This window comes from Oryza sativa, chromosome 12 (genome assembly GCF_034140825.1).
Source record: "Oryza sativa Japonica Group chromosome 12, ASM3414082v1".
Classification (NCBI taxonomy): domain Eukaryota; kingdom Viridiplantae; phylum Streptophyta; class Magnoliopsida; order Poales; family Poaceae; genus Oryza; species Oryza sativa.
Genome location: NC_089046.1, coordinates 18,439,242 through 18,454,248, shown reverse-complemented (window position 1 = coordinate 18,454,248; position 15,007 = coordinate 18,439,242). Strand labels below are relative to the sequence as shown.

The 15,007-nt window shown below is 39.8% G+C and overlaps 2 protein-coding genes across 3 annotated transcripts; one reads left to right on the top strand and one right to left on the bottom strand.

Moving 5' to 3' along the window:
* Window positions 1-241: 241 nt before the first annotated feature.
* Window positions 242-3,194, top strand: LOC4352230 (iron-sulfur assembly protein IscA-like 1, mitochondrial). The gene is made up of 4 exons (NM_001423509.1): window positions 242-418; window positions 878-1,123; window positions 2,360-2,477; window positions 2,550-3,194. The coding sequence occupies exons 2-4, from the start codon at window positions 934-936 to the stop codon at window positions 2,641-2,643; spliced, it is 402 nt and encodes a 133-aa protein (NP_001410438.1). The 5' UTR covers window positions 242-418; window positions 878-933; the 3' UTR covers window positions 2,644-3,194.
* A 397-nt stretch (window positions 3,195-3,591) lies between these two features.
* LOC4352229 (cyclin-T1-4-like) lies at window positions 3,592-12,154 on the bottom strand. Of its 2 annotated transcripts, none has more exon segments than NM_001423507.1 (7): window positions 3,592-5,088; window positions 7,013-7,164; window positions 7,248-7,423; window positions 8,084-8,218; window positions 9,860-9,941; window positions 10,473-10,788; window positions 11,883-12,154. In NM_001423507.1, coding segments are annotated over 6 exon segments (1,632 nt in total). In that variant the 5' UTR covers window positions 10,709-10,788; window positions 11,883-12,154; the 3' UTR covers window positions 3,592-4,237.
* Window positions 12,155-15,007: the final 2,853 nt, after the last annotated feature.

The window sequence follows — 15,007 nt, the reverse complement described above, 5'->3', positions numbered from 1 at the left end:
TGTGCGCGTGGAAAATGAGAGTAAGTTGGAAGGATGGGAAATGAACAGAGCCTTTAGTATATGGGTCGATCGGATCGGATCCGACGGCTCTGATTGCATCCAGTCCCAGCACCGCCCGGACTCAGGAGGAGAGTGACCTACCTACCTATACATCTCCTACCAACTTGGAAGAGAGAAATCGTGTCAAAAAAAACAACCAAAAAACAGCCAAAAAAGAAAAAAAAAACTCGGAGAGCGGAATAGAGGCCAATTCCAAATCCGCCATCGCATCCTTCTCTCCATCCACCGAGGCGGCGCCACCACCTCTCGTCCGGCGGCGGCGCGGCGCGACGCTCCATCCCCGGCGAAAAGGCCGCCGGATTCCCTGTGGGGGCGGCGGAGAGGCGTCGGAGGAGGCTGGCGCCGGCGCGGCGACAAGGTTAGCTGATAAACTTTTTTTTTTTTGGGGGGGGGGGGGGGGGGGGAGGGCCGGGGGGGGGGGGAAGGCGGCGAGGTGTGTGTGGCGCGCATACCCGCATCACCGACCTAGAAGTTAGCCATCTTTCGTGCAATTCCTCTCGTTGGGGAAGAATAGGCAACCGGGTCGTTTCTTTGACAGCAAATCAGACGTTCTTGTTCTTGGTCAAAAGAATAATCTAATCGATGCCCCTGTTTATCAGACTAATCATTTCAGGTGATTCAGGTGAGGATTATTTGGTCCTTTGGTTGGTTACTAGATGCGTAGTAAACGCCAAGAGAAATCCTCACAGATGTCAAACAATTTCATCTTATGTCTTTCTGAAATTACCTTTTTCAGCTAGTACATGTAAACTGGAGTTGTATATATATGTATACTCGTTGGCGTTGATTGCTTTCTCCATCCATTATGATTTTGCAGCTTAATTAAGCAAATTGGATTCGGATCACAAAGGAGGCGGTGCCTGTAGAAAAGCCATGGCTTCTTCGGTGTTCAAGGCGATGGCAGAGAAGGCAGGGCCGTCTGTCCGAAAGCAGGCCCTTACGCTGACCGATGCAGCGGCGTCGAGGGTGCGCCAGCTGCTTGGCGTACGGCAGCGTGCTTATCTCCGTCTTGGCGTCAAGGCCCGTGGTTGCAATGGGTTGTCGTACACAATGAATTATGCTGGTATTCGGTTTCCCCGACGTTTTAGATCTTGTTTATCATCTTGATATGCGAATAAGCTCTGGGTCTCTTGTTCTACTGTTGCGAGGAAAAATTTAGATTCCATTGTCACTCTTCCTGAAATTCCTATTTGGGTGCTCCCTGATAATGTCCATTGCAAATTCCTTTTAGAGCCTTGTGACAAGATAGGTCAAAACCATAAAAGAGGTATTAGCTTGAGTATGCGAATAAGCTATTTGTCTCTTGTTAAACTGTGGTCAAGACAGATGTAAATTCCATTGTTACCCTTTCTTAAATTCCTTGGATGCTTCCTGATATTTGAGCTTGATGCAAAATTGTCATATCTGATCATATTCCTTTCAAATTCCTTTTAATGCCATGCCCAGCATCACAGTTGTCTTGCAAGCAGTAGCAAGAGAGAGTGTTCTTTGGTGTATGTCTGGAGCCAGGGCTCTCAATGAGTTATTGTGTGATCGCTTCCTTTGGATGGTTAGCTGCTCCTAGGAGGTCTTTTTGTTGCACATCGCTTTTTGTGATGCTTTTTTTTTCCTCTAGAGGGTTCCTTCTTTATGGATCACCTCTGTTGTACATATTTCTGCTTCTTGATGAAATGAAGCGCAAGCCTCTTGCGTTTTCGAGTAAAAAAAATGTGTTAAAACCGTCAAATTTGTTTGTCACTATCCACAAAAGAGTTATTAGCTTGAGTTCATAATACCAGTGGACATTTGTTGTGTCTACAAAGGTCATGCTTCCCTAATAATATCAGGTGGAACTTAAGCGTCTAGAAAATGAAATTAGTTCTCAACTGGATTGAGCGATTTGGCTTTGTTTGTTCACATCCTTGTCTTTTCAGCTCTCTAGCATTAGCACATATAAGTTAGCCTTTTAGGATGTTGGTTGATTCCATATATGAACTTTATATTCCAAAAGGTACCTTTGAGCCAAATTAACAATGGTTTACCTGCACATGTTTTAGGGTGTCTCTCTTTTGTGACTGGGCACTGAAGGAATATGTATGCATGTTTATTTGGAATGACACCTATTCTTCTTCACAGCTTCTGAGATTATACCATCTTGCTAAAATGTGTAGTTATTTCAATCCCATAGTCACTTGTTTGTGCCATAATTAACAGATGGGCTTATTTCTGTGCTTAATTGTTTGGCTACAAACGATCCAGTTAATCTGACTAATTTATGAAACTTATACTAGTATTGTAATTTATGCTCATTATTTCTCAGATGAGAAGGGAAAATTCGATGAACTTGTGGAAGATAAAGGAGTTAAGATACTAATTGATCCGAAAGCTCTTATGCACGTGATTGGAACCAAAATGGATTTCATTGATGATCCACTTAGGTATGGTTATTTTAACGTCTTTTTTCTTTTTCTTCTTTTGCAAATTGCCATTAGTGATTCTTTGTCTTGTAGGTCTGAGTTTGTGTTTATGAACCCTAATTCCAAGGGAGAATGTGGTTGCGGCGAATCATTTATGACATCAACCAAAAACAAAGGCCCGGCATAGTCCACCAAGTTTTGGCAGCGATTTGTTGATTATTTGATGTATAGAAGTATGTTGCTAATTTGCTATACACTTCAGTGACCCATTGTAGAGGAAAATTTCATTTCAGCTCCATTGAGCTGATTATCCTTCGTCACTCAGCATGGTTGGCACTTGTTACCTTTCACCTCTGGATTGGATCATCTGCAGCAAAGGAGGATACTGCCATTCCCCTCTAGCACGAAACATCCAATTGCAAGATGCCTCCTGATTGCATACTCTGGTGAGAACAATGGAGGTCAGCGTTCCAGCAACTCGCCTGAGGGATCATATAACAGGATTTTCGGCATTCCATCCACTCGCTAAGGGATCATATAACAGAGGTCTTGTTTACATCTTGTAAGATGGCATCCAAGGATAGATGTGGCATTGTTTTTTTTCCTCTTTTGCACCATGATCTGATAATCACCTTGCTGCATGTTCATACTGAGATTTTGATCTCTCATGTAACGGGATTTTATGCCATTTATGCTTTTCCTGGTTGGAAGTTGATGTTAAATTTAACCATGATTATTAACCTACGAGCTGTCCTGAGTAATCATCATATCATAGGATTAGGTTGTGAATCATATTGTTCCATGTTGATGAGATAAAAATCACTAAAGATAGATGGGTAGATCAATGTCCTAAACATGACACTTAAGCTGTCGTCATAAGCTACCATAGTTTGTATTAGTAATGGTTTAGTAGTAGTTTAATGGACAAATGCAAAGTTGGCTGATGCCTCCTGGATGACCTAAGACAACCTGTTTCCAACGATAGGGTTTCTCCTCGTAGATCCTCGGGTCTACATGTCAGTGAGGGTCTATTTTCACATGTAGAGAGCAGTACTGCATCTCAATTGGTTTCGAACATGAACCCAGTTATCCAGCCATCATCATCCAACAGAAGCATGTAATCTGATAGAACATATAAAACGAGGAAAATAGAACCCATTTCATTAACTGCACCCCATGCACATAGTTCGATAGAACATTTGAACGCCATTCCATTCGAGAATCCAGGTTCAATGTTGGGAAGAAACCGCCACCTGAACAAGCTAAAATATTTCAAAGTTATGAACCAATGCCAACTTCTCGAGCTAGTTAAGGGGCAGACAGCCTGCAAAAGCATATTCAATTCATCTAGTGGACAAAGTTGAACCCTAGCTAATCTACGGAACGTCGCTGAAAATTCGCCTAAAAACAAAAAAAGAAAGAAAGAACTCAACGCAAATGGAACTAGAGGCTTTCTCCAGTGTATTTACTCCAATACTTGTTGAAACACAGATTTTATCATCATGAGTTTCTTCCCAAACTGTCCCCCAGTACAAATCGAGGGCAAAACACCCGTTGCAGTCAGTTGCGAGGTTGTATACAGCTGGGTAAAAACATGAGCATCCTTATGCCTGTCACTCCACAGCATATGCCCACTTTGATGTCACATGGCAGCGATCTCAGGCAGAAAATGCATATGTTCGAGTAACATATGCTGATCTTAATATGTTAAGTTCCAAGCCAAGTGCTCACTTTCCAGCACATCGCTCAAAATCACAAATGATCTCTCAATGTCATCAAAACTAACCTTCAGGCCGAGGCCTTTTATAGTCTCTTTCACCTCGCTCATGAGCAGTATCATGACTGTCATGGTGCTTTGAGCCATGGGAATTGCGCTGTTCTTTAATGTCGTCCATTGGGGCATCTTGAGCAGTCTCTGGTGTATTCTGCTTGCCAAGGTGCCCATTGCCTGTAACTTGATCAGCATTTCTATGATCCCCCCGATGCATAACATGAGGGGAACTCTGCTTCCTCTCCTGCTTTATCTTATTATCCTCAACAGCCAATTCAATGTCATGTTCTAGTTGCCTCTCAAGATCATCATCATCATCTATTACCTCTACCTTCCTAGCAACATCACCTTTCAGTTTCCTTTGCTTTTCCATTTGTGCTTTCACCTTATCCTTGTCAATTTTATTTACCATCAAGGATGTCACATTCGTACCATCATTGCCATTGCGGTTGACATCTCTGATTTCACTGGAGTTGCCATGTGATGGAAGATTCTTATTTTCTGTCATGGACTGTTTGTCATGATGTAAACCATCGTTGGCACCAAAATCAACTCTACTTCCACTCTGATTGCTTCTTGTTTTGTTGCTCCCATGGTCACCATTGTCATTTTGAAGCATTTTCTGGTCCACAGTTTGCTTTTCTAGATTTGAGTGCTCGACACCATGATGACTTGGAGCACCTGTTGAATGCTGTGAACTTGACTGTTTCGACTGGTGAGGAAGAGGTGTTTCCTCGGATTTTACAGAGACTCGCTGATTAGGAACACTAGCAGAGCTCCCTTCAGCTTCATTTCCATGGGACGGTTGTGCCTGTGCTGCACAGTTTTGCTCATACAGCTCCAACATTTGATTGCTAACTTCTGCAATCAAGGGAGACATGCATTATTATCTGATTTAACAAGAACCCAGAAAGGAATGTGTCATGATCAAATTGTATTATCAAAAAGTTAAATAAGTATAACTAGTGCAACAAGAATAAAAAGACTTAAAATATACAGCACCTAGTCAATGTAAATTTGGATTGCTCATAGCAACTTAGCAAGCACAAATCAGGTTGCGCAAGATGACACGACCAAAAGAAACCGGTTTCTGGACCCTATCAAATTTTCGAAAACTGGCCACAATTAGGCTTTTCCAGAATTTCTGTGTATCCTGGTCAGCTTTCATTGTAATGTTTATACTTAATATATAGTTTGGCAGGTCCCCACTAAGAAAAATAAGTGCATTCAGCCAGTTCAGTTAACCATTGCACATCAGCAGGCCAAGGTATGAAGATAAACCCTTGTGAACTCTAAAATTGACCCCTAATGCAGTGCTTATGCCAACTGACCCCAAAAATTCTAGCCATCAGATCGAACACAATTAGCACATAAACCCTCAGATCCTAACCAACCAGATGCTTTGATTAGACAGATTGCAATTGAAAGCGTGTGCTTATGAAACCACGTGAACTATTTATGAAATCACACATACCCATGGAGAGATTTTTAATAGCTCCCTTTAGAAGGTAGAACATACAAATAGTAATAACAAAGATCTGAGAATCTGTATGCTAGTAATTCATTAGAAAGACTACTACATAAGCTCCACATTATGACCCAAATTTCAATCAATACAGCAGAAAATAAGAAAACAAGAACATGCTAATGAAAGGCACAATTACTATTCCACCAACACCCACTACGAATTAATCCACTACGTAAATCAAGCCTTTCGCAAGCAACCAATTATCTGTTCAAAGCAGGGCATAGCAGATCAGTAAAGAGGCGAGGATCTGAGCATGGCATCACACAGAGAGCAATGCCAAGATGGTCGTGCCAGAGGTCAGGATGGAAACCAGCACCTCAGTGCTGCAGGCCACAGTGTAGACCTCAGACAGCATCAGCCTCAGCAGGCCACATGCTTTGCTCCAGGTACATCATTCCCAGAATCAGTGAGGGGATGAAGAGGGGAGAAGAAAGAAGGGCAAAAATGATGAAATGGTATAGGTAAGAAGTTTTAGCCCAAGTTGTGGTATTACTACTTGGTACCCAGAAAAAATTAATATTTTTTGGTACCTGGCCAAATTCTTGTGAACTTTTTTGTCCTTGCCTTTCTTTGAAAAACCTTGTGTATGACGGTATGTCAGTCTTAACCCATCCCCCCAGAATGTTGCAGAAAGTTAATGTAGAAAACAACGGGGTGTAAACCTTTTAGAAAAAGGACAGCTGACGATGTGAAATTTAAAATCGAAAATCTGCACAAGTTGAATACAAATATGTACTTTTCTGAAACAGAGGATTATCAAAAAGGAAGCCGCGTAGTGTGAAAAGTATTTCTACAAACCATGACCAAACATAGCATCTGATGATTGCAAGATGATGCTGAATACTTTAGACTTATATTCCCTGCTCTTCTGATGATTAATTTCTATTTCCTAGTACTACTATGGAGGCATGGACTAATAAAATAGACCATTCTAAATCCATAACAAACCTAAGGAACAATGTGTTCTTTTCTAGATGTATATTAATTTTTGTGCAAAATCCAGGAATGAAATCTGTTGATGAATAGAGTAATAAACTAATGCATCAGAACAGATTCTCCATTGCTTCAACTAGTATACAAAATTTAAATAAGCTGCAGCGCAACATTAACTGCTTCAGCAGCCAGCAGTAAGGTACCAAAGCAACCTAGTCAACATGCTCGTTAAAAAAAATATGCGGTTTAAAACTCAGGAGATTGTTGTAAACCGTCATATGGACCAGATAGAAGTATAGAACACAACATTATCTAGGCACCAACCTTCCAGCTGTCTTGGAGTCACATCAAACTCCTGCCACCAAACCTTCTCACCATCAGATGGAAGCTTCACTTTGAGAAATTTAGCAGCCAAAAAGATAGCACCTGCTGCAATATGATGAGGCTTGAACTGCAGGCAAAGCGAAGTACGCAGCCTGTACAATATACGCCCTTTTTAACGTGTTATATACATGATTGAGTGATATCTCTAAAGATAATAAGGGTATCAATAGCATACCCATCATTGACAAAATTCCATGCAACCTGAGCAAGCGCATTTTGAGCAACTTTAAATTTTCTTATTGCTTCAACCAAAGGCTTGTATGGATGATGCACATTCAAATCAAACCCAAGAGTTGCAAGTACAACTCGCTCCGCAAGTAAAATAAGTTCTTTTTGTTGATCATATACTTCCTGCAGAGACAATTACAGACCATTCATTAAAGCATCCCAGTGGAAATCATTGCCTGGTGCAGGAAGAAAAATAACTCCGTCCAGACAATCTCCCAAAGCAGGAAATATCACGTGCAGGGAAAAAGCCTATACTACTATCAGGAGTCATAAACGCTATAACCCTATATGCTAGCCTTGGATTGTTTTCAAGAAGCATTAGCTGAGAATAGAAGCATACAATGGTGACTATTTACTTCCATTTTTTTTTACATATGCACGCAGTAAAACCAGGACGGAAGTAATTATCACAGGCAGATGCCTTGATGGTTAACTTAATCACAACCAACATGATATAATACAATGAATAACTGTCAGATGTTGAAATTTGTTTACATGTAATTTAACCTCACATTCTTGATTCTTCCATTAGATAAATTCTAGGATTCAAAAATGCCGCAAAAAAATCAAAAAGGCGATGGGTAATAGTTGCCAATATAGCCAGTAATGTTTACCAGGAAATTGAACAGTCAAAATACTTAGAACATCAAAGAAAACTAAATATCAGGCAAAACGGATGGTCCTGCTGCCAAATGCAGATCAGAGGGATTTTTTTTTGCAAGAAAGAAAACAAATTCATAAAATTAAAGTATATAGCAAAAGAAGCATCTAGTTTATTGTTACCTTCTGCTTGATTCTCTGACCAGCAGCAGGATCCTTTTTATGAATAATCTCATAAGAAACCAGAATAACATCTTTCAAAGGCCTAGGCGTCTCTTCAACTTTTCCAGCCAAGAACATGCAAACTGTGGCAATTGTCTGTAAGAACGGTCAGTACAAATTATAAGTTCTCTCTTCAAACAGGTACAGATCTATAGGACAACACTTAACATAGGAGTAAAATTAAGATCATGCAATCAAAAGTTTGCGACACGAGAATGCAAGGAAAATGAGAATAGAAAATTATTTCGTTTGATACATGGTACAAAATACTAAACAATCTCAGGACAAGTAAAACAAACTCACATGCACTACAATACTGTCTCTTTCCATTGGCAGTAAGAATTTGTATTCATTTCTCTTTCTGGTTATAGCTCTGAGCTTTTGACACTACAATACTATAGACATAGCAAGTTCTACATTATATTTGTTCCAGTTAATTCCAACATTTAAGGCATTATCCGGAAGCATCTCCCACTTTTTCATGTGATTTTCAATGCTTTCATGTGTATTAGCTTAAATCAAATATGAAAGTGTTGTATTATACATGTGATGGCTAAAAGCATTCAAGATTCGCCAGCTGGTCTGCACACAGATAGCGCAGAAGATTGAGGTGTTCCGTTTGAGAATCCCGTGGTAGCTTTATAAATGCTTTACCGCCTTAGCGGTATCATATCCTTGCTTGGTTTCCATTCACATTGGTTCTCTCGTTCATTTTATAGCAAAACCTTGGGAAATGTAAAAATTTTCCAATGTTACAGTAGGGACAACTTTTTCACACCACTCACCAATGCTCCCCTAACTCCTAACTACATAGAAGATTGATAATGGGGCAACCACTGGTCAACTTTAATCTGGATCATTAATCCGTAACCTCCACCAACAACTATCAAATATATGTGGTACTTTTATCTCATAACAAACAGTGCAGTCAAAAGCACAAAAGGCGCTCGCCTAGATGCAAAAGCAAGCGAAGCGCAGGGTCGCAACTAAAGCACCTAGAGTAGCTTAAAGCACAATGCCGTTGGTGAGCCAACTTTAGGCTTAAGAACAAGGCGCTCAGACGCCTGCTGCCTTCTTTTTTTCTGCCAGCTTGATTCAGGACTCATATTTTGGGCATCTTTTGTTGAAGGATTAGGTTATTAACTTCTTAGCAGAACTTTATTAATGTGGCACGCTATGTATATTATAGCAGCCAAAAACTACTTGAATTGCAGTTTGCTAGTCTCGGACCTTATCCGTTATATATTTCTTAACTATTAGTTTGTTTTTGGTCAGCTGCCAGAATCAGGCATGGAGCTTCCTACTTAGGGGTAGACATTTATGTTTTTATATTGTGCTCCATGTGTCTAAGGCACACACTTTTTAATGCTTTGTACCTGAGGCAATATAATACTATTGCGTCTTAGTGTACTTTTCGCTTTAACTGCACTAATAACAACAACTTCAGTCCCTATAAATTAAGTAATGAAGTCCCCATAGCTCTTGTGATCGTAAAATGCAAATGTCAAAGTATGTACTTCCCCGCGACACAACTTCTATATCTATAAAATATTGCAGTTTTCATCGCTCCTACATTACTATCCATACAGAAGGAAACCATTTTCTTGTTAAACATGTTTTAGAACTAGATAAAAAATGCAAATATGTCGTTGTAATATAAAGGCTACTAACTAAAAGAGAAATAGCCATCCATAAAACCACAAAAGGAGGAACGAACCAAGCATTGAAAGTACTTACTCGTCTATCATTTTTTGCATGGGACTGACGAAGGTAAAAACGGTGACAGAACACAATAGCTGTAGCAATAGTGACTTGTGGCCTACCACAGAACAAAAGGCAGTCATTGATTGGAAGTAGACAGAATGATATTATACTCCATAAATAAGAAAAACTAAACAATATGTAGTATTCACATGACCAGAACAATTTGCATGGCAATCAAGGGCTAAAATCAATGATATAAAGCACACATTCTGCTTCCATATTTTGATAATATACACATTCAACAAGTCGAAACCAAACAATTACCAGGTCCTCATAAATTTGAAAGAGATAAAAAAACATCTTCTGCTTCTATGTTGATTATATACACATAAATGGATCTCACATGGATGTCCAAACAAAGGGGTAAATAGATTGATCAAGCTTATTAGAACAAATCAGACCAAAAATAAGCTAACGGCTTACAAATTACAACCACAATAGATATACTTCAGTTAAGTTTAGCATCCTTTGAAAATAATAAAGTAGAAATGCATGCATCATGGTAATTGAAGATCATAATAATGATTGAAAGGAACAAGTTAACATCAACAATGAAAAATATAAGTTAAATCAACTATGATCTTACACTTTAAGCCTCATGCCCAAATCTTGTAGAAAAGTACAATATGATTTTCGGAGGTAAGACTCTTTCTTCAAATCAATGCCATCCCTCCTGGATGGAGAATTCTCTTCTATTTCCTTTCTACTGAAATACCATGAAGCACCAAGTTCACCAGTCTCCTCATTCCTGCCCTGGGTAGTTCTGTATGGGCTATTTTCTACAATTCCATGATGTGATGAATCACTTGGCATCATAGCCATGTAAACTCGCTCTCAACTATATTGAGAAAGGACTGATGAAGATATTACTTCTTTATCTATTGAAAGTGGCCTGAGCAGCACTGAACGAAAAAGATACAGTAAGTGTTTATAAATTTACTAAGGACAAAGGACAGGATAATAAGATACAGTACAAGTAATGATTAATTCTAAAGTACTAACATATGGCTTTATGCTCATTCCAATCTGTAAGTTCGAAATAGAAAGAGCAATAGGATGATAATCATGCTTTACAAGTCACTAGACCCATTAATACCCCACTACCAGAGAAAATGGCAAAAAGCCAAGAATACGTCTAGTAGTACACGTTGTCGAACTATGAATGCAGGGAACTAATACAGATTATGGTTTATAACATTATCGGGATTATGCTGTCTAAAGTTTCTAAAGCATAGAACTAGACAAGTAAAATTTAATCAGCAACCCTCGTTACTTCCCTAAGATGCAAACCTCATTCAAAAGCATAAATCACTTTAGATCAATTCCAATGTCTATGTACGTATTGGTCCTGATACACCAATCAAGGGTGGTCGCCTGGTTAAACAGAAAGATTTAAATCGATTATTGATTTATATTATGTTTGCAGGCTAACGAAGCCCTATCCCCAGTGATACTCATCACCCACAAAATGCATCATACATCTCCTAAAATTGCCCATCCAGTCAGGCTCTTTACACGAAACCTAATTACAGTCTTACACATACACAAAGTGGGGATTCAAGATCTTGCAAAAACATGACCCCCAATAAACCTATTCGAGCATGGCAAACAATCATCGATTCATTCTGACCCGCAGCCTGGCTAGCTGCGAACCCCCCATAGCCTGGCTGACGTCGTCCACCCGTCTAGCTGACGTTCTTTCCTATTCACGCAGATCCGCGATTCGACCCTACTCTTCTCCTAAAAAGGCGATCTTGAGCCCAATACATCCCGCAAGATCACACCTTGAATCCCCCATACCCCCGCACGAAGACCATATATCGAGCCGAAATGGCACCAATCGCGACACCTAGGGTTTCGGAATTCATTGAACCGCACAGCTATCGAAAAATGGCAAGAACGCCGCACCTAGGGTTTCGATTCCCCTCCCCGCTCCGCGAATGAGACCCGCCATCACGAGACGCGAGAATCGAAACAGAGAGGCATCGACGCGTACCTCGTCTCCCCCCGCGCTAGGGTTTCGCCTCCTCCTCCTCCTCCTCCGCCTGAGCCCGCCCGCGGCGGGGCGGATGGCGCCGAGGCGCCGGGGGCGCGACGCGGCTCCGCCCCCCCCCCCCCCACCACCACCACCGAGCTTTGCTTGCCCCTCTCGCGCGGCGTGCGTGCGGCCGCCGCCTTCTCCTCCTCGTCGTCGGCGAGGGCTGAGAGGGCGGAAGGGGGAAGAGAGGAGGAGGGGCGGCGGCGGCGGTTCGGGTGCTTCTCGCGGATAAAAGCCCCCGCGTTGCAAAAACCCTAGTCTTTCATGTGATTTTTTTTTGGTTCCCCTTTGGTTTCAGAGTTTGTTTTTCTTTGTTTTTTTTTTCCTATAGGTTGGGGTTTTGATTGAGAATGATAATTTATTTTATGTGTTTTATATGACCGTAGTGATATTATATCGATTGATGGTTTGGTGTTGGTGTTCCGTATAAATTATTATTATGCGATTGGAAGTTTTGTTTATCTGTTTATGGGCCATGGCCCATCAGCAGTGACGCGGTGCATGTTCTATTTGGCGTTACGCTTTTCTTACTTTCCTGATAAACTTCTTCTGTTTTTTCTACATGGCATGTTTCGGTACATGTTCTATTTGGTGTTACGCTTACTTTCTTGATAAACTTCTTCTGTTTTTCTACATGGCATGTTTCTAAAGAGAGTGAACTTTTTTTCTCTAGCGCTGCATCAACAAAGAATGGAAGACGTCACTACCATATGGCTTCAGCTCTAGCCACTCTCTTGTGTAATATACTTTATTAAGTGTTTTGGTGAGCAAATATTTTGTTGCATCAAAGATTATTATTCATTTAACAGAAGCTTTATTTCAATTGTAACACGTTTTTTCCTTGTTACACAAATATTTTGTTCCAACGAGATTTTCGTTTGTTACATTAAGTATTTTTTTAAATAGATACTTTTATTTTCTACATATGTAGTTAAAAAGAAGTGTTCAACAAGGAATTTAATTTCTTATAGAGGAGTGCTGCTCATTTTGTGTCATAGATATTTTTTGGCTATTGCTTTATTGTATTGTGTGATATATGAAGATCACTGATGTAATTTTTTGAAAGAAAGAAATTGATAAATGGATGTATTATTCTAGGGATAATTTAGTTGTTGATTATTGTTTAATAGAGGTGGAAAAACCATAGCTTGGTACTGGTTGATGCATGGGCCTATCGATCAATTTGACAAAATATTTGTGCTATAGATGAAAATATGTTATATGCTGCATATGGCGTCATTCCTACCCCGCGTCATATTTTTGTTGTTCCTATTCTTTTCATACCTCATGGTCTTCTTTCCATCATATCATTATTCCTATTTTTACCATAAAGCTTTGCGCTACCTTTGGAATCTTTCATGCATGATAACTGCCCCTCCTAGACAAACAGTCACATAGATGGAAGTGAATGTGCAAAATCCATTCATCATATCGTTATTCCTATTCTTACCATAAAGAGGGCCACATTTGTAATCTTTCATACGTGCTAACTGCCCCTCCTAGACAAATACTAGTCACATGGATGGAAGTGAATGTGCAAAATCCATTGGAAGCAACATTGGTAAGTTATGGGGTTTGTAGGCAAGTGAATCCACCTAATTGGGTTCATGTCCTCAATTTGGATAGGACAAAGTATAAATTTTGTGAGACGTCCTCTAGTTGTTAGGCAAGTGTCACAGAGACACATCACACACTGGGATGTATTTTGATGTGTACTATATCTCTCTTCCCAAGAAAATAATTTGTAGGTTGCCCAAACAAAACATCAATCGGAATAGATTTTATTCGGTTTCCATTTCAATGTACGACTAACCCAATTCAATTTTGATTCCCATTTTCATTTCTAGATGGACTTGAATAACCCAGTTCAGTTTATCCTATGTAATCGTATAAACAAAACGGAAGCTTGTAGAGACAAAGGGCTCTAATACAATCACTATTTGTAGTAACAGGTTATGTTCTAGATGTTTAACAATGTTTTTTGGGGTATTTTTTTGACAAAGCAGAGTTTTATGTTTAATTTATAGTATTAACTGTTTCTTCTGCTGTAATTTGTCATTTAAAGCTTAATAACATTGCATCCCTTGAAAAGAAATATATCATAACTAAAATCAACGTCATGTTTGTATATTGGCTTCTGGACTAAAACCATGTGCACCTAAGGCTATTTTTTCAATGAAAAATTATTCACCGTATTATTAAAATGGCTTAATTGTTCTATACTTTGGAAAATAAATTTTCTTCTACTATATTATTTAGAACAGTTGTTTCAAGCTATTTGCTAAGTTTATTTCTTAAAATATTTAATTTATTCTTAATAGTCTAGTGAAAATTAATAATCTATTTCACACGAACCTCCGGTAGGAAATCAAGAGGGAAAGCCCGTTTCTACCACTTGACCAAAGAATTACATTTCATTTCTTTTCCACTTATTTTGTACAGCTAGCAATTCTAACCAGCAAGCACCTTCTCTAGCACCAAAACAGCTATCCCAAATTCAACAACCATAGGAGTATATGTAGCAGCTTCTAGCACCAAACTTACCTGAACTCATGATCACATCTTCTCATCATTAGCTCATCACTACTCAGTACTCACTCCTCTAGAATCATGTCATGTGGTTGATGCCAACCCTGATCAATATCGACTGACTCTTGTCATCTCTGTTCCTCTACTTTGTCACCTCTGTAGCTATAAGCTGCCGTATTGGGAGGCTCTACAGCAAGCAAGCAAGACATTGATGGACATTGGACAAGATGCCATGGCAATGCAGCAGCCATGGCCGGCATTTTTGGATCCACGAGGATACTGTTGGGCACCCTACGAGATACACAAGCGAGCAGCAACAAGGGTAAGCAAACGACGGTTCGTGCAGTATCTGTGAAGATGTGTACCACTCCCAACATTGTACAGTTGCAGGCACTTCCATCAATGGCCGTGTTTAGTTTTCCCATATTCTCAACTTTCCATCACATCATATCACATCAAAAACTTTTATACACATATAAACTTTCAATTTTTTTTCCAAACTCCCAACTGGCCGTGTTTAGTTTTCTCCCTATTCCCAACTTTCCATCACATCA

What these genes read in the sequence shown, in the direction of transcription:
- LOC4352230 (NM_001423509.1), top strand. Translation starts at nt 934, where the DNA reads ATGGCTTCTTCGGTGTTCAAGGCGATGGCAGAGAAGGCAGGGCCGTCT. An exon ending in GTACACAATGAATTATGCTG is followed by an intron (nt 1,124 to 2,359) that starts GTATTCGGTTTC and finishes ATTATTTCTCAG; the next exon opens with ATGAGAAGGGAAAATTCGAT. An exon ending in TTCATTGATGATCCACTTAG is followed by an intron (nt 2,478 to 2,549) that starts GTATGGTTATTT and finishes TTTGTCTTGTAG; the next exon opens with GTCTGAGTTTGTGTTTATGA.